This window comes from Photinus pyralis, unplaced genomic scaffold (genome assembly GCF_008802855.1).
Source record: "Photinus pyralis isolate 1611_PpyrPB1 unplaced genomic scaffold, Ppyr1.3 Ppyr1.4_LG5, whole genome shotgun sequence".
Lineage (NCBI taxonomy): Eukaryota > Metazoa > Arthropoda > Insecta > Coleoptera > Lampyridae > Photinus > Photinus pyralis.
This window is the reverse complement of record NW_022170596.1, coordinates 27,686,431-27,713,131: the sequence shown is the minus strand read 5'-3', so window position 1 is coordinate 27,713,131 and position 26,701 is coordinate 27,686,431. Positions and strand designations below refer to the sequence as shown.

Genomic DNA, 26,701 nt, shown 5'->3' with positions numbered 1-26,701 from the left:
TGCGTTTCTGTGCTCCTGATACAAAAAACCTGTTTCAGGAGGATATAATGCGTGAAAAGGTGTTCTGCGATTCTGATAGACAAAAATTGATATAGGACATAATCTTTTTAAATGCAATGATTATAGTAAACAGTAGTGTATTCACACCATTAAATACAATGATAAAAGTGAAGTGGTAGGTGATACTTTTTTGCACTTAGAATTTTTGTGCACCTGAAATCAGATTTGTATAGTCATAATGCATGGATGAGGAGACAGACATATTCTTTACCTTCTTACGTTTCTGCGATCCTCGGGCAATTTTCAAAACAGTTCCAAAAAAGAAATTTGTAATATCAGGAGAATATAATACATAATTATTAAAACATACTTTTTTTGTGTTTTAAGAAAGTTAAATCAGGATAACATGACAGACAAGAAGGCGTGATTCGCGTACAAAGAATCTTAAAAATAGAAAAGAAATACATCTTTTATGTTTCTGCGATCCTAATACAAAAAATTTTAGAATAGAAAAACTTGTATGAAGAGGATACACTGCAATTATTAAAAGAGGTGCTCCAAAACAGGAGTTTCGGTTTTTCTGATATCTTTTTAAAAGAAAAATATGAATCAGGAGAATTTAATATGTGCTAAGGCGTGGAATAAACTGCTGAGCTCCTTATAGTTCTGTAGATTTTATACAATAATTTCTAAATGAGAAATTTCAATTAGGAGAATACAATACGGGAAAAAGTGTCCAGCAATAAATACACCGTATCTGTAATTTTCATACAAAGAAATTTCTTATTAGGAGGTGTTCTTGCGTTGTTAGGATCTTAATACTTATCAGGAGAATAATATATGTGCGAAGATCCAGAAAGAATTTTGTTAGCTCCTTGAATCCGTCGTTCTAATACAATATCTAATATAATGAACAATAAAACCATATTTTAAAAAAATTGTGCCAGGAGAACATACGTGAGAAAGTGCCAGACATTTTTCTTACATTTCTGCTTTGTTCTGATCGCCATGCAACGATACAATTCCTGCGTGACCGTGAATCATTAAAAAAATGTATCAGGAGGACATAATTTTAAATATAATGATAAAATTGAAGTAGCAGGAGACATGTACAGTACATGTAAAGGTATCAAACTGTTCCTTCCTACATGCGTATGTTCCTACAATTTTGTAAAAACTTTGACATCCTAGCATTTTTATCATCATAAGAATTTTTAAAAAAGAAATTTGAATCAGGAAAACATCATACTTACAATAGAATATTCTTTAAATATGAAAGTTGAATCAGGAGAATATAATACACGACCAGGGGTCAGCGAATACATTTTTTTGCGTCACTGATTCAACAAATTTTGAAATAAAAAATTTGCATCACGTTCAAGTTCAAACATCAGCTATTGAAGAACAGACACTATAAAACCTTTGTCTTTTTATTTTGTATGTGATCCTGACAAAAGAATTTTTAAATATGGAAACTTGTTTGAAGAGGATATAATACGAGTGTAGGCTTTCTTGCATCCCTAAGAACCTAAGATCCTGACACCACAATGTAAATGAGTTTCCGTCTTCATGCGACAACAATTTGTAAAAGGAAAATATGAGAATATCACATACTAACGTTTTGATCTCCTTGCATTCCTGTCGCTCTAATTCAATATTTTTTAAATAAGAAATTTTAATTAGAAGAACAGAGGTCATCTTTTACTTTCGTGAGTTTCTGGAATCCTGATACAAAAATACTTAGAAAAGAAAAATTTCTATTCGGATACGTGAAATTGTATTCTTGTGGTAGTAGGATCCTGCAGATGATTAATTTTTCACCTCCTTGCATTTCTGTCGATCTGACAATTCTTTAATGAGAAATTTCAATTAGAACACAATACGTGAAAAATGGCCAGACATCTTTTAGGTTTCTGTGATCCTGATACAAATTTTAGAATAGAAAAATTTATATTAAGAGGCTACAACGTCAGACTTTCTTGCGTTCCTAAGATCCTGATACTACAATTATTAAAAGAGGTAAAACAGGCGTTTCGGTCTTTCTGATATAACATTTTAAAAGAAAAATATGAATCAGGAGAATTTAATATGTGCTAAAGCGTGGAATAAACTTCTTAGCTCCTTATAGTTCTGTAGATCTCGTATAATAATTTCTTTCTAATTGAGAAATTTCTATTACGAGAATACAATACGGGAAAAAGGAGGTGTTCTTGCGTTCTTAGGATTTCAATAACACAATCAGGAGAATAATAATATGTGCTGAGATCCAGAAAGAATTTTGTTAGTTCCTTGAATTCCTGTCGTTCTAATACAATATCTAATGTAATATAATAACGTAAGGTGTTCTTGCGTTTCTGGGTTCCTGCTATCACAATTTTTAAACTAAAAATAGAAAAATTGTGAAACACGAGCATTTGTAACAAGACAACATAAATGTAGGTGATACGAAATACATGTTTCACTTTCTTGCATTTCTGTGGTTCTAATGCAATACTTTTTAAATCAGAAATATTAATCAGGAAAACATAATACGTGAGAAAGTGGTCAGGATATATATTTTTTTATTACCTCCTTGCGTTTCTATGATCCTGATACGAACATTTTTAGAAAAGAACAACTTCTATTGGGGAGATATGATATGTGAAATGAAGAAATATGAATTAGGAGAATATACTAAGGTGCATACGATTAATTTTTTATCTCCTTACATTTCTGCCGATATGACAATAATTTTTAAAGGAGAAATTAGAACATAATATGTGGAAAATGGCCAGGTAATTCATGTTTTACTTTCTGGCTTTTCTGTGATCCTGATACAAAAAATTTTACAATAGAGACAATTGTTTTCGGAAGACATACTGCATGAAAAGGTGTTCTGGAATTTCGGCGATTCTGCTAGTCAAAAATTGATTTAGGACACAATCGTTTTAATACAATGGTAATACTAATGTATTTAAAATATTAAATACATTGATGAAAGTGAAGTGGAAGGAGATAACGTTTTTCCTCTTCGAATTTATGTGCACCTGATACATTTGGATACACAGACAGACAGACCTTTACCTTCTTACGTTTCTGCGATCTTTAGACAGCAATTTTCAAAACAGTTTCAAATCAGAAATTTGTTGTATCATGAAAGTATGAATGTACTAGGCAATAATTATTTTGCCTCTTTGAGAATGTTAAATCGGGATAACATAACGTACAAGAAGGTGTCAGCGTATACATTTTCGGGATTCGCATACAAAGAATGACCAGGCAATACATCTTTAAAGTTTAAAGTGATCCTAATACAAAAAAAATTAGAATAGACAAATATAATATGCGAGAAGGTGTTCTTGCGTTGCCCGGATCCTGATACCACAATTTTTAAAAAAGAATTGTGGAACAGAAGAATGTAATACGTAAAAAGGTGCAAGAGGAATTGTTTTAGCATTTCTGCGATTCCGATACAGAAAAAATTGGAATAGAAAAATTTCTGTTCAGTCAGATGTTCGTGCTCATAAACCTCTACGTGTTTTCCTGTGATTTTGATATAAAAAATGGAAATTTGTGTCAGCAGGAATAATATATGAAATAGTAATGCGAGTTGGCACGAAATAAATGTTTTATTTTCTTATATTTCTGTGATCCTGATACATTTTAAAAGAAATTTTAATCAGGAAAATGTAAGTCTAGCCATACCTACATTTACGTTACTTTAATATGAGTACAGGAAGAGATTTGATCCAGGAGTGCAGAAACACGAGAAGGTGTCAGGCGATATATTTCATAAGGAGCGGAACTTTTTTCTTCCTTGAATTTTTGTGCACCAGAAACAACGTTTTATAGCAAAAACAGAAAGAAAAAGCTACCTAGACATGAGAGAGACGCGGATAAAGTTTAACTTCCTTGTGTTTGTGCGATCCTCGGCAATTTTTAAAAAAAAATTTGTTGTATCAGGAGAGTTAATACGTAAGAAGGTACCAGAAAATAATTGTTTACCTCTTTCCATTTCTGTATTTCGATATACCATTTACAGAATCTTTTTTTTAGGGATAATGTTTAAGGGGGATTTTCAAAGCGAGGCAAAGAATGCATTTTTTAGCTACTTTTCGTACTAATACAATAATTTTTAAATAGGACTCGCGTTTCTGTAATCCTGATACATTTTAAAAATAAATGTGTATCAAGAAAAGCAAGTCATAATTAGTCAACTGAACAAGGTTTAACTAAAAAGTATTCTAGCATTTCCTGATAGAACAAGTCCCGGGACCATAGATGCATAAAACCCTGCAGTTATAGCTAATTCGTACGGCTCACCTATGTACTAACATTAGTCGTTAAAAAAAAAAACCACAGAACAATTCGACCTTGTTATAAAAATCAACACTCGTCTTTCCACCGATAAATCCGATTCAACCGCACTAGAAAGGGGTCTGACAAGAGCGACAGCTTATTAAGCAAGTTAATCAAAGTTTGATAAACGAGTTTTTTAAAGTCCGCGCCGCACCGGTGATAAAAATCTAATAAGAAATTATAATCTAATATTGTCTATATTAACCAATTTACATGAATCGCGTGCGTGCATTTTGCCTCAATTAAAACTTTTGTAATTAGAAAATTTGAAATAAAAGGACATAAATAATGTTAATTTTTTGGCGAAGGAGAAAAAAAAGTTAAATTTCCTTAATAAAAGCGCGCAGGGGAAACGCTTAATTTAATTATTATAAATTTACAACGTTGCTATGTAGTTAATAAAAAAAGAGGAGAAAAGACTTTAATTTTAACCGGTTTTATTTTAATTTACAAATGACGTATGTGTGCGTTCTTTGAATGTAAAGGGGCGAGGCTGAGATATGTCGTGGTAACAAATGTGAACTACCACTTCTTCTGTTGTTTAACGATTACAAAGGGGTTTAGATTTATTTTACCCGGATAAATGCATTACACGAGTAATGACGTGCGAGATAATAATCTTTTATGATGTCTCCTTGCATTGTTCTGATAAATCTAAGACTGCCTTTTTTCCTTCCTCCATATATCGATATAAATATATTGTTTCGAACTGTCACTTTTTATATATTGTGATCAGGAAAAGGTATGCGGTTTTTTATCAATCCCACGTCGAATTCAAACTGTGAACGTCTCTTAATTCAATTTTCCCCCTTTTTTGAGGTTTCCTCTTTTGACATATGTTTTTCCGGCAGATTTCGGATGTTACATTTTATTTGAATAAATCCATTGGGTTTGTTCGACTTATTCAGGTACACTTTTAATACTGAATTATAGACCTATTTTTCGCAACAAACGCTTTAGAGCCGACCTTTATTTATTTAAATTTGATAAAGAATTCAGGAATATAATAACCGAATCGATGTGGCTCAAAGGACCAACTAAATATTGCCCTCTTTGCTTGTTATTGTTGATGTAATAAAGTCACCTTCATCTTTTCCACCTGTTTCTACGCCCTCTTTATATGTAGGCGGTAAATAGAATCGCAAAATCGATAAGGCTGAAATATCCTACCCACTATAAGGTTTGAGTCAGATTTATACTGTTGTAATCGAGCTTCGAGCTACCTCCAAGATAGTTGGAGTGTTTTTCCATGGCTTTCCATTGCCCTTATTAGTATTTCCTGACATTTTGCGTATTCATATGGCGAACTTACATTATTTCGATAGTTTTTGAATTGTAGAGCAGGAAAAAGTAAAATTCTCATTTATTATTAAATAAACACTTTTCCGATAATCTACCATTTTCAAGGTAAGTTTACGAGGTCAAGAAAGAAAGTTATCGGACCTAACCTCATTTTTTTTTAATGCAACACCCTGTATGTTTTAATATAAACAGGCAGAATACTAAATTCTATTTTCAAAACTATAGCACACCAAGAATGATATTAAAAAAATATTCAAGCGATTCAGAGATATTAAAAAGGTTTTTATAATAAAATAAAAAATTTTAAAAATGTTACACAATTTTTTTAATTTTTTTAAACACTTCCTTTTAATAATAATAATAATAATCTTTAATTCAAAAAATTGTAAATAACAATTACAGAAACGTCAAATCACAAGCAAAACATGTACGAGTATATGTATATATATTGTCAAAATTTCCATAACTTTTGATTGAGAGGTCTGATCGAAAAAGTACGAATCGTTTTGGATTCTACGCACCAAAATTAATAAGAAAAAGTTTTTTCCCGAGAAATTTTGGTGCAGTCGATTTTTGGTAAAAAAGGAAGGTTATACACTGCCTTTTTTTGAGCTCCGAAAAAAAAATTGTCTCAGATCGACCCGGAAAAAATTTTTTCCTATAGAATGTGGCCCGTAGAATCCATAATTTCAAACAGTTCCAAGATTGGGCTACTAGTTCAAAAGTTACAGCCCTTTGAATTTTTTTTCGAAATTGATTTCTAGTCTATAACTTTTGATTGAGAAGTCTGATCGAAAAAGTACGAATTGTTTTGGATTCTACGCACCAAAATTAATAAGAAAAGTGTTTTCCCGAGAAATTTTGGTGCAGTCGATTTTTGGTAAAAAAGGAAGGTTATACACTGCCTTTTTTTGAGGCCCGAAAAAAAAATGGTCTCAGATCGACCCGGAAAAAAAATTTTCTTATAGAATGTGGCCTGTAGAATCCATAATTTCAAACAGTTCCAAGATTGGGCTACTAGTTCAAAAGGTACAGCCCTTTGAATTTTTTTTCGAAATTGGTTTCTAGTCTATAACTTTTGATTGAGAAGTCTGATCGAAAAAGTACGAATTGATTTGCATTCTACGCACCCAAATTAATAAGAAAAAGTGTTTTCCCGAGAAATTTTGGTGTAGTCGATTTTTGGTAAAAAAGGAAAGGTTATACACTGCCTTTTTTTGAGCCCCGAAAAAAAAATTGTCTCAGATCGACCGGGAAAAAAAATTTCTTATAGTGTTTGGCCCGTAGAATCCATAATTTCAAACAGTTCCAAGATTGGACTAATAAATCAAAAGTTACAGCCTTTTGAACACTTTTCCGATAAACATGAGAAAGTGCTTTTTCGATCCCATGATCCTGATATAATTTAAATGCAAGTTTAAAAAGAGAAATTTGAGCCAGAAGAACATTTTACGCGAGAAAGTGGTTAGTCATTACATTTTTTCGCGTTTCTGTGATCCTGATACAGCATTTTAAAATTAAAATTGTTTCAGGATGATTACAGGATAAAACTGAATTCCTAGACGCGACTTCACGTATAATTTTTGAAAATAAATGTGTATCAAGAGAATCGTCACAAATAGTCAACTGGACTATCGTGCTCATAACGTAACCGACAATAATGACGGAACATCCTGTATATGAGAATATACGAATAAGCACAGTCAATTAAGTGTATTTGAATTTGTGTCTTAGTGTTGTTTTTCCTTTTAGAATTGTTTGTAATTGCCCATTTTTCTTTGGGTTTTATCGATTTTGTAATTCATTCAATTTAATTAAGATACTTTCAGTAAGACACATCTGGTCGAAGTTGCGTGTTGAAATGTAGACACATCTGGTCGTTTGCGATAAGAAGATTTTATCAGGCGACATTTAATTAACGCGCGTGTTCTTATGGCGGTTAGAGGATGTTTTACGATTATTTCGGCTTAAGTGGGGATACGGTTCTTCGAATTTCTAATTTTTGATGTACGTCTGTACGTCACAATATTATTACTGCATTTGCGCTCATTTTTGTGATTAAGGTTTTGACCCAACTGTTATCTACGTTTATCAATAAAGTATTTACCCTCGTTTTGGTCCCATCAATAGGTATATTTGTGACTAAAATTCGATTCAAAATGGTGCATCGGAAGGAAATACTGTAACGGTAGCTCTTAAATTTGGATTCAAAATTTGAGGGTCGGATTTCCCAGTAAATTACGTCTGGTAGAATTGTAAAAGTCCGCAAGTAGTTGGTCATTTTTCGGTTATCTTAATTAGCGTTGCGTGATTCAAATTTGGGATTGACTCGAACGCGTCAAATTAAAATAAGGTGGGTCGACAACGTGTTGAAAAGTGTGCATTTCAATAATCTGACGTGAGGGTGGTGGTAATTTTCTAGATTCCTTATGAATCCACTACACTGCTTCCTGTTTTGTAGGATCTTTCGGCAAAGCGTCCAAATGCCCATTGCAAAATTCTTTCCCGACCAGGCTCTTCTATGTCGTAAGAAGTCTGGAAATGTTTGATCACGTGATGCGCATTTTTCGAAACAAAAAATACGGCCAAATCTGCCCAATATGAATTACGTAGAGCTTCTAGGCAGATAACTTTAAATAATGCCCCCGTATAATGTTTTTGTGAGTGTCAGTGACTGACAAATCTTAAACGAAGGACATGCGTTCCTAAGGAAACTTCAACCGCAACAGTAATAGTTTCGGTTAACCTAATTCGTAATGGCGACATTTGAAGCAGCGCAAACGTGTGCATTTTAGGTCGTGAGTAGATAAAGGGTGTTCGTAAAAATAATGAAATGACGGGTTCCGTGTGGACGATTAGGCTGTTATTTTGTTTAACAGTCTCGAGGCTTTCGGGCGCGTAGTTGCAAATATCTTGTCCCAACTCTCCGAAGTACATTTTAGTATTACTCAGGAGACGGGGCGAGGAGATGTAGCTCGATCGCATTAGCGCCAAAGGGAATTTCGAAATGATTATTAAACTCGTATAATTGCGCCTAATGATCATATGTAAGGGGTTCCGATAGTGATCAATTCCGAAAGAAAATGGCGGCGCGTAAATCTTTCTCGATTTTATACGTGGCAATTTTAGAGGTCGACATTTAGAAGTAACTGTAATGTGTAAAGGGATTCTTAGGTGTCCCCTGTAGATTAAAATGGTTGGGGTTTAAATGGCGAAGCGGGCAATCGGCCGAGGAAATGGCTTAATACTATTAGTTGTCGCCATTACACCCATGAAGGGATATCATGTCCGGTGCGCTTGATTATAATAATGCTCCCTTCAAAATATCGATTCGACGAAAGCGCCCACTTTAATAAAATACAAAGCTCGAGAGATATAAATCAGATTTCGGGATGGAATATGGAAATATTAAAACGTCAAAAGCATAATCAATCTTCCGAAGGATTTTGAATCGAATTGCGATAATAATTTTATTATTCACCCTTTCGAATATCCCAAGCGTACAGGCGGAGAGTGTCGCAGTTATAAAATTACCGAAAGGAATTCCGTGCGGTTAGCTAAATTGCAGAAATGTGTGAGGAATTTGCTGCGAAATCACTAAATATTTTGAGAAATATTCTCCCTTCTTTGTTAACGTTATTTTAGCTTCAAAATTCTCAGCTACTTTCAATTTAACTTCGTCATTTCTGAGTACGCGATCTCTTAGTATCAAGCAATATAGCGCTTAACACGTTTTCAGGATGATTAGTTAAGTTATAAATTTGGAGCGAGATGTAGTTGGCTGTAATAGTATGTAAATCGATTTTTATATGTAAATATGGCTACAATCACTCTTTTTCTTTTCATAGGGAGTAACCACTCGATCTGGTCGCCACTAATCTCCCCGGGTCGCCGCACGTTCAGCTATTTATATTAAACTAAGAACGGAACCAACGAAACTTTTGAGTCTGACGTCTATTTTAAACCAATACTAAAACGGCATCTTTTGTTTCTAATGCAATTGTCGTCTCGGCAAAGAGCCGCTACGCTTTTAAGGTGCGCTGTTATGGTAACAACCTACGTGATTTAGATGAGTACGTTTACCGTTAACAACTTACTTTGCGCTCACTACGCGATAAAACTTATGAATACATATGTGAAATTATAAGCTACAAAGAGAGCCTCCCGTTACATGGCACAAATAACATTTTTAACGTAATCCAGGCACAAATAACTAAATTTCTATACAACAGTGTAATCAAATTGATTCGCCACTAAGAAATATAGCGTGAACTCTAGCGACAAAAGAATGAAGTAACGTCGATGAAACCTATAACACTCGAATGACCTCTAGCGGCAAACTAAAGTAATAAAAAAATCTATCATAGAACTTCACCTTCTTAACCGCGTCAAAGATCTTGACCATACCCGTGTTAGTATAAGAGTTTACAAATAAACACCTAATGTTTGACAAACGTAGGCTTCGGCCCAAGGCACACTTCAATTTCACTTTATTATCCCGTTGTAATGGTAACCACGTGCTTTAATTGGTTTTCCCTATAGGAGCTCGGCGTCGATATTAATTACGCAATTTACGCAGTACGATTATTTCGCGTATACAATAATAAAAATGTTTCGCGAGTCTCGAAACTAAATTCGCGATTATATTATCGTAACTTCTGCAGAAATAAACGCGCTACGTGCTGGTTAATTCCGCGGCGCGTATTATTTAAAATTGACAATCGTTTAAATTACTTGCACGTCTCACAGTTAAGTCGCTTATCGGCCACCCGATCGCTGAGTAATTCCGCTTTTGTAATTGAGTACGATCTGTATACTTCCAAGGACGCGACCAATCTCCCCGGCTGGCGGCGCGCTCAGCTATTTATATCAAATTGATAACGGAACCAACGAAACTTTAGGGCCTGACGTCTATTTTAAACCAATAGCAAAACAGCATCTTTTGTTTTCAACGCAATTTTCGTTTTGCCAAAGTGGAACCGCTACACGTTTGAAGTTCGCTGTGATGGTAACAACCCACGTGACGTAGATGCGTGCGTTTTCCGCGCTTACTACGCGTAATTTTATTCATATGTTAATTTAAAAGCTGCCATTGAATATTACGAGACCTATCAGACGAGCCTCAGTAAAGGGGCTGCACGGGTTCTAGCGCAACTTCCGGCCAAATTACATGTAATTTCCCATAAGGAATTCTAAGGTTCGTTTGGGCTTTTTTTGAGCACTTCTGGTCAGTGCGCATGCGCGCCCCGCCCCTTTGCGCAGGCGTCATTTGGACACCATCTTTGCGCAGGCGTCATTTGGACACCATCTTTGCGCAGGCGTCATTTGGACGCCATCTTGGAATCCTCAAGTTCTTGGTATCCTCAAGTTCTTGGTATCCTCAAGTTCTTGGAATCCTCAAGTTCTTGGAATCCTCAAGTTCTTGGACGCCATCTTGGACGCGCCATCTTGGAATCCTCAACTTCGACCCCTTCGTACCCTGAAATTTTTTTTTTAAATGGAACGGATTCGAACCGCCAACCATTGGATTACAAGTCCTATAGCATAACCACTGAGCTAATTAGACTATTATGGTATAATGTTTGGATAGTTGTATTTATATCGAACCTCCTGAAATTTTTTTTTAAATGGAACGGATTCGAACCGCCAACCATTGGATTACAAGTCCTATAGCATAACCGCTGAGCTAATTAGACTATTATGGTATAATGCTTGGATAGTTGTATTTATAACGAACCTATTTTAAGGGTACGGAGGCGCCATCTATTGGCGTCGTAATGCATATAGAGGTATATTTTCAACCGGCTCCCTCTATTAGATTGATGCGACTAGGGTAGGAAATTGTAATTTCAGTCGTCAAGTGCGAGGTCCCTCATTCTAACCTAGTTCAGAGACACGAGGGGGCCCCATTCTAACCTATAACCAGATTTATATCGAACCTATTTTAACGGAACGGAGTCGCCATCTATTAGGATTCGTATAGGTATAGGAAAGTATAATTTCGACCGGCGCCCCGACATTGATGAGACATCAAACGGTTAGATACGAGGGTTCAGGAGAGAGATGCAAGGGAGGAGAATTCTAACCTATCATTCCATCTCGGAGGTAGCTCCCCCATTTGAGAGACATACACAAGGGGGCCCCATTCTAACCTACAACCAGAACAGGGGCGGGTAGGGAAATAAAACAACAAAAACAAAATGTAGGGCGTTTTTATTTAGATCTGAAATATCGATTTGAAGTTTATTATTACAATTAAAGCGCTTACTCTACTTACATAAAATTTGCGTCGAAGAGGACCGACGACGGCAACGCCCCTATTTTTTTGGATGCCGACATTGTTATTCATAATTGGAAATCCCCGCTCCGTTCTACACATAGGTATATAATTAAAACGTAATACATGGGGGGTTTTATACCTCGCTGGGTTTATCCCGCCGAAAATAATAGTAGTTTCTTGTTCTACAAATATACGGTTAAAACGTATAGTAATATACATGCAGGTTTACCTCGACTCCTCGCAAAAATGATTGCACATTTCTTGATCTAAAATAATAACTATTAAGTTGTGAAAGCAATATGAAGATGTTACTCACTCGACATTTGCAGCTAAATAAGCACGAATGTAAATGTGTTATCAGTTAGAGAAAAAAATAACCGCGGTTATGGGAGAGGATGCTGCAATCTCGCAATAATTCGATAGTATTTAATTATAGCATCAACGTCAGGAGCTGTAGATACCGATGTGAGCTATTTCGTAGGGTGGGGGAGCTAACCCCTAATCCTATCCCCAAGGAACTACCCCTAGTTTTATATAGTAGCTCTTAGGGTCTAAGGCAGCCCCCTGGTTTTTTATAGTAAGACGTAGAAGCTATCCTCAAAGAGAACAGAGTTCGCAGATGTCATTATTCTAATAATTGGTATGGAAAGTTTCAATCTTGCGATAGTGTTTATTTATAGCAGCGCGTGCTCGCGAATTTGATATGGTACTTTATCCCATTTCATTTCCATATCGACACCTATATACGGGTTTATTGTGTATGAATGCGTAAAGTGCGAAAATTCGTGCATCCGCAATCCGATTTCAATAAGTGTGTATGTGGATATATAGACAGGTGGCTGCTTATATACATCAGGTAAGCCCTTTTTCAATTTTTGGTTGCTTATAATTTACTTTTCTTAGGGATACGTGTCCATGCGCGCATAATTTGCAGTTTAATGAAAAGCGTGACATTTTATTGTATTTATTCAGCGATTATTTTATATGGGCGTTTATAAGTAATAAGCTGACAGCAGAAAACATAGTCTACATCAGAGTTGGACCGTAAGTATCAAAATTATTTTGTAATAAAAAGCCTACATTGATATCTTTTTTAGCCGATATCAAACCTCAATGGAGGATTGCCTTCATCATCATCATGGTTAAACGGTCGCAAGCGCCGTAGCTTTATTATTATAATACCTATATAATATCTTAGATTTATTGATGGGAAGTAGGTAGAGGATAATGCCGTTGCGATAAATAAGATAACATTGTGAATATTATGTATTACACCAACTTTAGCTATATCTATATTAAGAAAAGGCTTATCATATAACCTTCATATCAATTACAGCTATTAAGAAAAGTTTCGTATGGGGCTAAATCAATATTTTTCTTGAATCAAAGTTTATGTGCCGATAATACCTGTGATAAGGCAAGCTTCTTAAATCAAATTGATACACTTGGGGGCAGCACCTTCATAATACGTGTAAGCATACGATTTAAAACAGATGTGTTATTAATTCCTGCAATCAAAGTGCTAGGATATAAATTTTTATTACTCTAGTTAGAATAGTGCTGTTATATAAACTCTCACAAATTTTGTTAATTTTTCTTGGATTTAAGTTTATATGGTGATAATACCCGTGCTAAGGCAGGCTTCTTAATCCCGAACAGGATAGAGATGGACGTTGGGTGGGAGGAGGTGCCTCAAGACTTGTTTACGGGAGAAAGGAAGCTAACTTTATGTACTGTTAATATCTATGATACGACACGCTTCTTAAATCAAATTGATACACTTTGAGCAGTACCTTCATATATAATACGTGTAAGCGTACGATTTAAAACAGATGTGTTATTAATTCTAGCAATCAAAGTTATAGGATATAAATTTTTTATAGCTCGAGTTAATGTAATGCTATAGATTTCGCTGCTGTTTAAAGTTTAACAAGTTTTCGCAATTTTTCTTGGGAACTAAGTTTATGTGCTGATAATATCTGTGATAAGGCAAGCTTCTTAATTCCAAACTAGGATAGAGATGCTTCTGGCGCCTTAAGACTTTTTACGAGAGAAAGGATAACACCGTATAGCATTATGGATAAATACCTAACCACTGCATCTTATTATTTTAGGTAAGAGCTTAGAACACGGATACAATCATAATCTATGCAGTGGGGCGGATAAGAAAAACAGAACAAAATTTAACAGGTTTATTAATTCTAGAAAAAAAAAAAATTCATTGAAGTATACATTATAATTGAAATGATAACACTTACATAGAACACCCAATAGGTGTGCTGGAGTTCCAGGTCTTTATAGACCTGGAACCTCTTTCCCCGGAAGAGGGCCTCCTCCACTTTTATGGAGCCGGGGATTGCTCCCCGACCCCGTAAAATCGCAACATGTTCCTAAATAAGAGCTAATTAAAATACGGTATATGATGCATGAAAAGTACTTACAGATCCATATTTTTGTATGAGATATGTTCGGAGTTCTCGTTCTACAAATATATATTTAAACGTGTGATAGATATGCGGTGTATTTACCATAGGCCGTCTGCAAAGGCCCGAAGACTATGACCGCACCTTGAGCTGAAAAATTACATACATTAAGTTTGATGAAAAATAGAAAAGAGCTCATTCTTACCCGCCATCCTCGTAACAAATGTCTATCAAACGATTTCTAGGAGGAGTTTTATTTATTGCTATCCATTTAGACAGGAAACCTGCACAGATTGCACAGCTATGTGACAAACGATGTCATAGGAAGCTTGATACAAAGGGGTATGCAGATAAACACGCAATAAAAATTTACATCCTTCACTCATTATATTCAATATCGCCATACCTGATATTATATAGGTAAAACATATACCTTATGAATATTACCTCGGTCTATTCAAAAGCAGGCTGTTTCACTACATCGACTATCGTTATGCCCTGGAGATGAGTAGATTTTAAATTTTGCTATAACTAAAGTTATTAATTAATAATTTAACAATTAGCCGCAATATCGAGTACGGAGGTTCGCTCGATATGATACACCCCTTTCCATGGCCACCTTAGAGGCAATAAAATTGCATTAAAGTAATTTTATTGGGGGGTGTTTACAGCCTCGTTATAGGATTCCCCATTAACAATTTCTTATATGCATAAAAAATAATTAACAGGCCTACCATAATCTGCTGCAATTTGTTTATATCGATTGAATATTTTACCTGAGGGAGACTGCACGAACGGCGCTTTCAAAATAAATTGAAAGGGTTCATTAATTCGTCAAGGGTTGGTAAATTATTCAAACGAGATAACAAAACTGCAATTAATTAATAAAAATTTGCACTTTAATCAATTTCCATCTGTTGAACATCTTGAGGCTTACTGATAGCATAATGGCCCCACGGAAGAGTATCAAATGTACCTGGGATTAAATATCTCTTATCGTCTTCGGGACTTAGAGCAATTTTCGACTGCGTTATCGAATATACCTGATGTTTATTGGATCGGATTAAATTTTGGGAAGTCGTTTTGCGCTTAAAGGTCTCCAGACACTCCACATAATCGTCAAAAGTAATTTTAGTCTCCACTACACTTTTCTTTATACCCTTTGCCTTCTTCATCAAACCGAAATTTTTAATAATCGTATCGATCTCATCCTCTTCATTCTCTTCCGCTTCTAATTTTTGCCGTAATTTTATCAAATCATCCTTGGAGGGTAAAACTTTGGTGGTGTACAGTTTCGATCGCAATCCTACATAATCAGTCATTATCTGTCCATTATTTTCATCTTTCATCATGCCCAACACTTTCTTATTTACAAGGGGTATGCCATATGGGTTATTGGGGTCATAATCGCTAGTATCGTAATATTTAAAACAGTCGTTTTTTATCGCCATATAAGGATCTTGTTCACGAATTTCATAAATTAAGCTGTCCGTATCTGTGTAAAGAACTGTGCAGTTATCTCCAAATCTATCCATCATGTAGTCATAATGGAAGCTGTAGATGGTCGTCTTGGCTAGATCAAGAATGGCTTGACCTACGTATATAGGCTTATTTAAATAGACTTCAAGCTTATTCAATTCTACAGCTACCAAGTTTTCGTTAAAAATGGCGCAAGATTTAAATTCCGGTTTCGCAATGTATGATTCTGCGCCGTAACGTCCTTTCCATTGCGTTAGTAATTTGATATTAACCCGTTTTCTGACATTTTCCATAGTCTTCCCAAAGACTGCGTTATTCATCAACTTAAACAAGTTCTTCTCAAATTCATTCTTGGCTTTTTTTCTTAGTTCTGTATTAAGGTCAATGTAGGACTTTAGCCAAGGGGACTGTTTAAATTTGAGTACCCTATGTACTTTGGAGAGAATTAGGCCATGGGCTAATGCTTGCTTCAAGGCTCGATAGTGGATGACGTATTTTTCTTTATTATTTAAGGTCGCCATGAGTTTTGAAATTTCCGCAGTTTCAGTTGGCGGTTTCATAGTCTTCGGGTTGATGTGTAATGCACAGAACGGTAAATCTGTGTGAGCGTCATGCAAATGCTGTGGATACTCCAAATCAACTTCTAGAATGTAGCCTTCATCTGCATCATCCGGAATCGTAGTGATATCGATGTTGGAGTCTACCCATTCAAAGCCTCCATATGGAAGATATTGGCTCATACTCCAGCCATACTGGTTATTGATATCGTTGTACATTAGATAGACATCCGGTTTCGTTGAATCATATTTGGGCATATATTTGTTGTTTGCATGAGCTCTTCTTTTAGAGCAGACTTGACTTAACCCTCCACGAATACCCCGCTCGACAAAGAGGAACATATCCTGGTCGGTAAGGAGTTCCAGCTCTTGTCGCGTGTATTTCAACATGGCATCCCAAGTAAAGCCTGGTAGTGTAAAATAGTGGGCCGGATCTAAATCATAAGTGCTAATACAGCTTGATCTAAACTGTTCAAAGACATCTGCAAGGAGTAGAATATCTGTCTTCATGTACAAGTCTACATATTGACCCAAGTTGCTGCAGTTAAATCTGTCCCACACCTCCTGAGCTCTACGATACATTTTTCTGGGACAGGGCTTATCTTCTAGCTTATTGTAGAAGTCATCTTGAGGAGGTAGAGTTGGCTCTTCGAAGCGGTCAAACGAGTCGAGGTAATCATACGGCATGACTCCTTTTTTAGTTAAAAGATTAAATTGATCCGCAGGTAGTGTAGAGAATTGCGCCTTGAGATTGGGAAATTCTGTCAGTGCTGACGATAGTTTATCTAGCCCCGACGCCATGAACCGGAAGCTATCGATAAACCTAAAGGAGACACGTGACTCATCGATATGTTTGGTGAAAGAGATATATTTCTCCTTGGTTATAGGGAGCAAGTCGATCTTGCCATCCATTCTAGTGGCAATATCTGTTACAACAAAGTGAGCATCATATCCACTCAAGTTGTGGAACACCACCGGAATTGTATGAGTGTCCTGATAGTTGACGTTGCATCCCTCACATGCAGCTCCGCGGAAGTTGTTCTCCGGGATAAGGTGATTGTGATCACGAACTTTCTTTTGTCCAGATTTAAATGACTGTTCGCAAATATGACACTCCGTTGCTGCTTGAAATTCAAGCTCCTGCTGTGGAGTCATATGCATCTTGTAGGGACAAAGAAACACTGTAGATACTACCTCAAATGTTCATATGACGAATCTCTTTCGTTTTATAACAGCTACCGCGGTGAGGACAGTATGCGATGGTTTGCTGATGAGATGAATAAGCTTGCGGAAGATGTATCTACAGTGTTTCTTTGTCCCTACAAGATGCATATGACTCCACAGCAGGAGCTTGAATTTCAAGCAGCAACGGAGTGCCATATTTGCGAACAGTCATTTAAATCTGGACAAAAGAAAGTTCGTGATCACAATCATCTTATCCCGGAGAACAACTTCCGCGGAGCTGCATGTGAGGGATGCAACGTCAACTATCAGGATACTCATACAATCCCGGTGGTGTTCCACAACTTGAGTGGATATGATGCTCACTTTGTTGTAGCAGATATTGCTACTAGAATGGATGGCAAAATTGACTTGCTCCCTATAACCAAGGAGAAATATATCTCTTTCACCAAACATATCGATGAGTCACGTGTCTCCTTTAGGTTTATCGATAGCTTCCGGTTCATGGCGTCGGGGCTAGATAAACTATCGTCAGCACTGACAGAATTTCCCAATCTCAAGGCGCAATTCTCTACACTACCTGCGGATCAATTTAATCTTTTAACTAAAAAAGGAGTCATGCCGTATGATTACCTCGACTCGTTTGACCGCTTCGAAGAGCCAACTCTACCTCCTCAAGATGACTTCTACAATAAGCTAGAAGATAAGCCCTGTCCCAGAAAAATGTATCGTAGAGCTCAGGAGGTGTGGGACAGATTTAACTGCAGCAACTTGGGTCAATATGTAGACTTGTACATGAAGACAGATATTCTACTCCTTGCAGATGTCTTTGAACAGTTTAGATCAAGCTGTATTAGCACTTATGATTTAGATCCGGCCCACTATTTTACACTACCAGGCTTTACTTGGGATGCCATGTTGAAATACACGCGACAAGAGCTGGAACTCCTTACCGACCAGGATATGTTCCTCTTTGTCGAGCGGGGTATTCGTGGAGGGTTAAGTCAAGTCTGCTCTAAAAGAAGAGCTCATGCAAACAACAAATATATGCCCAAATATGATTCAACGAAACCGGATGTCTATCTAATGTACAACGATATCAATAACCAGTATGGCTGGAGTATGAGCCAATATCTTCCATATGGAGGCTTTGAATGGGTAGACTCCAACATCGATATCACTACGATTCCGGATGATGCAGATGAAGGCTACATTCTAGAAGTTGATTTGGAGTATCCACAGCATTTGCATGACGCTCACACAGATTTACCGTTCTGTGCATTACACATCAACCCGAAGACTATGAAACCGCCAACTGAAACTGCGGAAATTTCAAAACTCATGGCGACCTTAAATAATAAAGAAAAATACGTCATCCACTATCGAGCCTTGAAGCAAGCATTAGCCCATGGCCTAATTCTCTCCAAAGTACATAGGGTACTCAAATTTAAACAGTCCCCTTGGCTAAAGTCCTACATTGACCTTAATACAGAACTAAGAAAAAAAGCCAAGAATGAATTTGAGAAGAACTTGTTTAAGTTGATGAATAACGCAGTCTTTGGGAAGACTATGGAAAATGTCAGAAAACGGGTTAATATCAAATTACTAACGCAATGGAAAGGACGTTACGGCGCAGAATCATACATTGCGAAACCGGAATTTAAATCTTGCGCCATTTTTAACGAAAACTTGGTAGCTGTAGAATTGAATAAGCTTGAAGTCTATTTAAATAAGCCTATATACGTAGGTCAAGCCATTCTTGATCTAGCCAAGACGACCATCTACAGCTTCCATTATGACTACATGATGGATAGATTTGGAGATAACTGCACAGTTCTTTACACAGATACGGACAGCTTAATTTATGAAATTCGTGAACAAGATCCTTATATGGCGATAAAAAACGACTGTTTTAAATATTACGATACTAGCGATTATGACCCCAATAACCCATATGGCATACCCCTTGTAAATAAGAAAGTGTTGGGCATGATGAAAGATGAAAATAATGGACAGATAATGACTGATTATGTAGGATTGCGATCGAAACTGTACACCACCAAAGTTTTACCCTCCAAGGATGATTTGATAAAATTACGGCAAAAATTAGAAGCGGAAGAGAATGAAGAGGATGAGATCGATACGATTATTAAAAATTTCGGTTTGATGAAGAAGGCAAAGGGTATAAAGAAAAGTGTAGTGGAGACTAAAATTACTTTTGACGATTATGTGGAGTGTCTGGAGACCTTTAAGCGCAAAACGACTTCCCAAAATTTAATCCGATCCAATAAACATCAGGTATATTCGATAACGCAGTCGAAAATTGCTCTAAGTCCCGAAGACGATAAGAGATATTTAATCCCAGGTACATTTGATACTCTTCCGTGGGGCCATTATGCTATCAGTAAGCCTCAAGATGTTCAACAGATGGAAATTGATTAAAGTGCAAATTTTTATTAATTAATTGCAGTTTTGTTATCTCGTTTGAATAATTTACCAACCCTTGACGAATTAATGAACCCTTTCAATTTATTTTGAAAGCGCCGTTCGTGCAGTCTCCCTCAGGTAAAATATTCAATCGATATAAACAAATTGCAGCAGATTATGGTAGGCCTGTTAATTATTTTTTATGCATATAAGAAATTGTTAATGGGGAATCCTATAACGAGGCTGTAAACACCCCCCAATAAAATTACTTTAATGCAATTTTATTGCCTCTAAGGTGGCCATGGAAAGGGGTGTATCATATCGAGCGAACCTCCGTACTCGATATTGCGGCTAATTGTTAAATTATTAATTAATAACTTTAGTTATAGCAAAATTTAAAATCTACTCATCTCCAGGGCATAACGATAGTCGATGTAGTGAAACAGCCTGCTTTTGAATAGACCGAGGTAATATTCATAAGGTATATGTTTTACCTATATAATATCAGGTATGGCGATATTGAATATAATGAGTGAAGGATGTAAATTTTTATTGCGTGTTTATCTGCATACCCCTTTGTATCAAGCTTCCTATGACATCGTTTGTCACATAGCTGTGCAATCTGTGCAGGTTTCCTGTCTAAATGGATAGCAATAAATAAAACTCCTCCTAGAAATCGTTTGATAGGCATTTGTTACGAGGATGGCGGGTAAGAATGAGCTCTTTTCTATTTTTCATCAAACTTAATGTATGTAATTTTTCAGCTCAAGGTGCGGCCATCGTCTTCGGAGGCGTGCAAACGGCCTATGGTAAATACACCGCATATCTATCACACGTTTAACCATATATTTGTAGAACGAGAACTCCGAACACATCTAATAGAAAAATATGGATCTGTAAGTACTTTTCATGCATCATACCGTATTTTAATTAGCTCTTATTTAGGAACATGTTGCGATTTTACGGGGTCGGGGAACAATCCCCGGCTCCATAAAAGTGGAGGAGGCCCTCTTCCGGGGAAAGAGGTTCCAGGTCTTTAAAGACCTGGAACTCCAGCACACCTATTGGGTGTTCTATGTAAGTGTTATCATTTCAATTATAATGTATACTTCAATGAATTTTTTTTTTTTCTAGAATTAATAAACCTGTTAAATTTTGTTCTGTTTTTCTTATCCGCCCCACTGCATAGATTATGATTGTATCCGTGTTCTAAGCTCTTACCTAAAATAATAAGATGCAGTGGTTAGGTATTTATCCATAATGCTATACGGTGTTATCCTTTCTCTCGTAAAAAGTCTTAAGGCGCCAGAAGCATCTCTATCCTAGTTTGGAATTAAGAAGCTTGCCTTATCACAGATATTATCAGCACATAAACTTAGTTCCCAAGAAAAATTGCGAAAACTTGTTAAACTTTAAACAGCAGCGAAATCTATAGCATTACATTAACTCGAGCTATAAAAAATTTATATCCTATAACTTTGATTGCTAGAATTAATAACACATCTGTTTTAAATCGTACGCTTACACGTATTATATATGAAGGTACTGCTCAAAGTGTATCAATTTGATTTAAGAAGCGTGTCGTATCATAGATATTAACAGTACATAAAGTTAGCTTCCTTTCTCCCGTAAACAAGTCTTGAGGCACCTCCTCCCACCCAACGTCCATCTCTATCCTGTTCGGGATTAAGAAGCCTGCCTTAGCACGGGTATTATCACCATATAAACTTAAATCCAAGAAAAATTAACAAAATTTGTGAGAGTTTATATAACAGCACTATTCTAACTAGAGTAATAAAAATTTATATCCTAGCACTTTGATTGCAGGAATTAATAACACATCTGTTTTAAATCGTATGCTTACACGTATTATGAAGGTGCTGCCCCCAAGTGTATCAATTTGATTTAAGAAGCTTGCCTTATCACAGGTATTATCGGCACATAAACTTTGATTCAAGAAAAATATTGATTTAGCCCCATACGAAACTTTTCTTAATAGCTGTAATTGATATGAAGGTTATATGATAAGCCTTTTCTTAATATAGATATAGCTAAAGTTGGTGTAATACATAATATTCACAATGTTATCTTATTTATCGCAACGGCATTATCCTCTACCTACTTCCCATCAATAAATCTAAGATATTATATAGGTATTATAATAATAAAGCTACGGCGCTTGCGACCGTTTAACCATGATGATGATGAAGGCAATCCTCCATTGAGGTTTGATATCGGCTAAAAAAGATATCAATGTAGGCTTTTTATTACAAAATAATTTTGATACTTACGGTCCAACTCTGATGTAGACTATGTTTTCTGCTGTCAGCTTATTACTTATAAACGCCCATATAAAATAATCGCTGAATAAATACAATAAAATGTCACGCTTTTCATTAAACTGCAAATTATGCGCGCATGGACACGTATCCCTAAGAAAAGTAAATTATAAGCAACCAAAAATTGAAAAAGGGCTTACCTGATGTATATAAGCAGCCACCTGTCTATATATCCACATACACACTTATTGAAATCGGATTGCGGATGCACGAATTTTCGAACTTTACGCATTCATACACAATAAAACCCGTATATAGGTGTCGATATGGAAATGAAATGGGATAAAGTACCATATCAAATTCGCGAGCACGCGCTGCTATAAATAAACACTATCGCAAGATTGAAACTTCCCATACCAATTATTAGAATAATGACATCTGCGAACTCTGTTCTCTTTGAGGATAGCTTCTACGTCTTACTATAAAAAACCAGGGGGCTGCCTTAGACCCTAAGAGCTACTATATAAAACTAGGGGTAGTTCCTTGGGGATAGGATTAGGGGTTAGCTCCCCCACCCTACGAAATAGCTCACATCGGTATCTACAGCTCCTGACGTTGATGCTATAATTAAATACTATCGAATTATTGCGAGATTGCAGCATCCTCTCCCATAACCGCGGTTATTTTTTTCTCTAACTGATAACACATTTACATTCGTGCTTATTTAGCTGCAAATGTCGAGTGAGTAACATCTTCATATTGCTTTCACAACTTAATAGTTATTATTTTAGATCAAGAAATGTGCAATCATTTTTGCGAGGAGTCGAGGTAAACCTGCATGTATATTACTATACGTTTTAACCGTATATTTGTAGAACAAGAAACTACTATTATTTTCGGCGGGATAAACCCAGCGAGGTATAAAACCCCCCATGTATTACGTTTTAATTATATACCTATGTGTAGAACGGAGCGGGGATTTCCAATTATGAATAACAATGTCGGCATCCAAAAAAATAGGGGCGTTGCCGTCGTCGGTCCTCTTCGACGCAAATTTTATGTAAGTAGAGTAAGCGCTTTAATTGTAATAATAAACTTCAAATCGATATTTCAGATCTAAATAAAAACGCCCTACATTTTGTTTTTGTTGTTTTATTTCCCTACCCGCCCCTGTTCTGGTTGTAGGTTAGAATGGGGCCCCCTTGTGTATGTCTCTCAAATGGAGGAGCTACCTCCGAGATGGAATGATAGGTTAGAATTCTCCTCCCTTGCATCTCTCTCCTGAACCCTCGTATCTAACCGTTTGATGTCTCATCAATGTCGGGGCGCCGGTCGAAATTATACTTTCCTATACCTATACGAATCCTAATAGATGGCGACTCCGTTCCGTTAAAATAGGTTCGATATAAATCTGGTTATAGGTTAGAATGGGGCCCCCTCGTGTCTCTGAACTAGGTTAGAATGAGGGACCTCGCACTTGACGACTGAAATTACAATTTCCTACCCTAGTCGCATCAATCTAATAGAGGGAGCCGGTTGAAAATATACCTCTATATGCATTACGACGCCAATAGATGGCGCCTCCGTACCCTTAAAATAGGTTCGTTATAAATACAACTATCCAAGCATTATACCATAATAGTCTAATTAGCTCAGCGGTTATGCTATAGGACTTGTAATCCAATGGTTGGCGGTTCGAATCCGTTCCATTTAAAAAAAAATTTCAGGAGGTTCGATATAAATACAACTATCCAAGCATTATACCATAATAGTCTAATTAGCTCAGTGGTTATGCTATAGGACTTGTAATCCAATGGTTGGCGGTTCGAATCCGTTCCATTTAAAAAAATTTTTCAGGGTACGAAGGGGTCGAAGTTTGAGGATTCCAAGATGGCGTCCAAGATGGCGTCCAAGAACTTGAGGATTCCAAGAACTTGAGGATTCCAAGAACTTGAGGATTCCAAGAACTTGAGGATTCCAAGAACTTGAGGATTCCAAGATGGCGTCCAAATGACGCCTGCGCAAAGATGGTGTCCAAATGACGCCTGCGCAAAGATGGTGTCCAAATGACGCCTGCGCAAAGGGGCGGAGCGCGCATGCGCACTGACCAGAAGTGCTCAAAAAAAGCCCAAACGAACCTTAGAATTCCTTATGGGAAATTACATGTAATTTGGCCGGAAGTTGCGCTAGAACCCGTGCAGCCCCTTTACTAACTTGATTTGTTAAATCTTCTTTTCTAGACTAAGTTATGAACCGAAAACTTCCCAAATTTATTTCATGTTAATAAAAAAAATTTTTTTATTACGTACGAAAAAGTAAAATTGCGTGTTTATTTGAATATCTCCTTCGAACACGCACGCCATAGTGGTTAACTCGCGAATATGCTGAAGGGTTATTAACCGCATTTTTATAACTATATAGGATTAATTAGATGATTATTATTCCAAATGTTTAAGTAAGTTAAACGGCATCAATTACGAAGCGACCTTGGCGAATTGGAGTCGTTGCGCCCTTAAAGGTCTAATTAAATTTCCTTAATAGGGTAATAAAAATTGTTACAGAAATGTTCACATTATATAAGTAGCCCTTGGCTTTGATATGCGGTCAAGAGGCACGTTTCTTTTTTAAATGACTAATCGATTATCGTTCATCTTTAGTAATCCAACCTATTTCTACTGCCTCATAAATACGAATACCTCTGGAAAAGTTTGGAATCATTAATACTTGCTTGTGGCTGTCCTATTTCTGACGATCGATCGATCTGTTGGCCATTAATTCAAACAAAACTTGCAGTGTATTTTTCAAGTTACATATTCGCACCGTATTCGTTGTTGCATGTTTCGGAATGAAACTGATACAATCCGAATGTAATTTCGAGAATGGGAAAGTTAACATTTAATGGGGCGAATAGAAATAGCATATTATTGGCAGGTTCATGTGCTGCTCTCTGAAATCGTACTTTCTGTCTGTCTGTTTGTCCCTGTTAACACGATAAATTCGGTGGTAGAGAAGTTTTCAAATTTTGATGCTTTCGCCTATCAACAGCTTACATCTGCCGCTTGAAAAAGTTGGTAGATATGAACAAAATTGAATTTGTCCTACATTAGTGGCACTTTTTACAAGATTATTGTGTCGTTTCGGAATACCTACCATGAAGGATAAAACCAATTTCCAACCCCTTCCCTTCACTCCCTGATCTCGAAAAGGAGTCGCGAATGAAAGCTATAGTTCCAATTCCTTTCGACGAGACCTTTCATCATAATACCACGAAGGGTAAAAACGTGTTTTTTTTAAATTTAATTTGGTACACTAGGGGTATGCGTATGAGTCAAATTGGTTGTGGCATGTAAAAGTTATGCAAGTTTTACTTTCAGAAACAGCATCTCGGTAAATAATTTATTGGGGAGCTCCAATTTAAGATTACAAAAGTTCAAGGCTGTCTGGCACACTTTCAAGGTACAAGCCACTCATCTCTGAGCATTCTACCGGCTACTCCGAATTAGGTTTTCCTGCAGTTTTCCTAATTTGTAAGGTAAATACCGGAGTAGTATAGACCAACTTAAGACCTTCTGCAGAGGCACCTCTAAATAGCATTATGCGGGTCACTCTGTAATTGGGCGCAAGCCTGTTGAGGGCCCAGAATAAGAGACGAATAATAAATTAATAAATAAAGCAAGTATTATCAACTTAATTTTTTTATTTTATTTCAATGTATAAGAGAGGAATAAAAAATAAATAAAATAAATATACTGACGCCATGCTTGTCGAAAGCACATTAAATAGAAGCCACCCCCTTTCAGAATAGTGGGAAAAAGGAAATGTAGAAACCCGCAATGGGAAAATTGGGTCATTTAGGTAGGTACTAAGAGCTATAAAGCTCTTAAGGAAAGAGGCGAATCTCAATTTACAACAAACAGACCATTCGGCTCTAGATGGAAACTGTCCTGTATATATTAAAGGAGTAAAGTTGGATATAAATAAAATAGACTGTCGCGGGGCATAGAACTAACAATTTAGAAATAGGGAACCTTTATAATCACACAGGTTAACTTAGGGAAAGATAAAGCGGCCACTGTCCAACTAGCTCGAAAAGAAAACCTGAGAGTCACTTGAGAAGAAATGGAACGTGACGGAAATTTGAGCATCTGAGAGGTGCTCCAGGAGAACTTTAAGGGAAATTGAAGTGAATATAAGAAGAAATTAAGAGTCAAATTTGGTAGAAACTTCAGAGGAAATTGTGGGGAATTTAAGAGTCTTTTCAGAAGAAATTGGTGGAAGTTTGAGTGGACCATGACGGGAATCAAACGGCAATTCTGGAGAAAATCCTTTTCGTTAATAGTAGGTACTTTTGACGTATTTTTAATGAAAAATACAGCTTATACCTGCGTGAATTCCACCCCTACGTCTGAGGGTTTGAGTATACAAATTTTGCAA

At 36.5% G+C, this 26,701-nt stretch overlaps 2 protein-coding genes and 4 long non-coding RNA genes across 11 annotated transcripts; 3 read left to right on the top strand and 3 right to left on the bottom strand.

Annotated features, from left to right (window-relative positions):
* Positions 1–11,836: 11,836 nt before the first annotated feature.
* LOC116171861 lies at positions 11,837–12,377 on the bottom strand. Its single transcript, XR_004145547.1, has 2 exons — positions 12,237–12,377; positions 11,837–12,186 (listed from the first exon to the last, which is right to left on the bottom strand). It is a non-coding gene; the product is annotated as an uncharacterized LOC116171861 (long non-coding RNA).
* A 179-nt stretch (positions 12,378–12,556) lies between these two features.
* Positions 12,557–13,705, top strand: LOC116171862. The gene is made up of 3 exons (XR_004145548.1): positions 12,557–12,776; positions 12,824–12,964; positions 13,018–13,705. It is a non-coding gene; the product is annotated as an uncharacterized LOC116171862 (long non-coding RNA).
* A 393-nt stretch (positions 13,706–14,098) lies between these two features.
* LOC116171860 lies at positions 14,099–17,409 on the bottom strand. Of its 2 annotated transcripts, XM_031488887.1 has the most exons (3): positions 14,362–17,409; positions 14,179–14,310; positions 14,099–14,121 (listed from the first exon to the last, which is right to left on the bottom strand). In XM_031488887.1, exon 1 carries the CDS (start codon positions 17,289–17,291, stop codon positions 15,243–15,245), a length of 2,049 nt encoding a protein of 682 aa, XP_031344747.1. In that variant the 5' UTR covers positions 17,292–17,409; the 3' UTR covers positions 14,099–14,121; positions 14,179–14,310; positions 14,362–15,242. The 2 variants fall into 2 exon arrangements, with proteins under 2 accessions (XP_031344747.1, XP_031344746.1); XM_031488886.1 differs by having other exon boundaries at positions 14,099–14,310.
* Positions 17,410–17,576: 167 nt separating this feature from the next.
* LOC116171717 lies at positions 17,577–21,208 on the top strand. Of its 4 annotated transcripts, XM_031488699.1 has the most exons (5): positions 17,577–20,697; positions 20,753–20,797; positions 20,844–20,884; positions 20,934–21,065; positions 21,123–21,208. In XM_031488699.1, the coding sequence occupies exon 1, from the start codon at positions 17,634–17,636 to the stop codon at positions 20,001–20,003; it is 2,370 nt and encodes a 789-aa protein (XP_031344559.1). In that variant the 5' UTR covers positions 17,577–17,633; the 3' UTR covers positions 20,004–20,697; positions 20,753–20,797; positions 20,844–20,884; positions 20,934–21,065; positions 21,123–21,208. The 4 variants fall into 4 exon arrangements, with proteins under 4 accessions (XP_031344559.1, XP_031344556.1, XP_031344557.1 ...); XM_031488696.1 differs by having other exon boundaries at positions 20,753–20,884; XM_031488697.1 differs by having other exon boundaries at positions 17,577–20,797.
* Positions 21,209–21,538: 330 nt separating this feature from the next.
* LOC116171719 lies at positions 21,539–22,546 on the bottom strand. Its single transcript, XR_004145502.1, has 3 exons — positions 22,468–22,546; positions 22,280–22,420; positions 21,539–22,226 (listed from the first exon to the last, which is right to left on the bottom strand). It is a non-coding gene; the product is annotated as an uncharacterized LOC116171719 (long non-coding RNA).
* Positions 22,547–22,867: 321 nt separating this feature from the next.
* LOC116171718 lies at positions 22,868–23,408 on the top strand. 2 transcript variants are annotated; one of them, XR_004145501.1, is made up of 3 exons: positions 22,868–23,008; positions 23,059–23,095; positions 23,143–23,408. It is a non-coding gene; the product is annotated as an uncharacterized LOC116171718 (long non-coding RNA). The 2 variants fall into 2 exon arrangements; XR_004145500.1 differs by having other exon boundaries at positions 23,059–23,408.
* Positions 23,409–26,701: the final 3,293 nt, after the last annotated feature.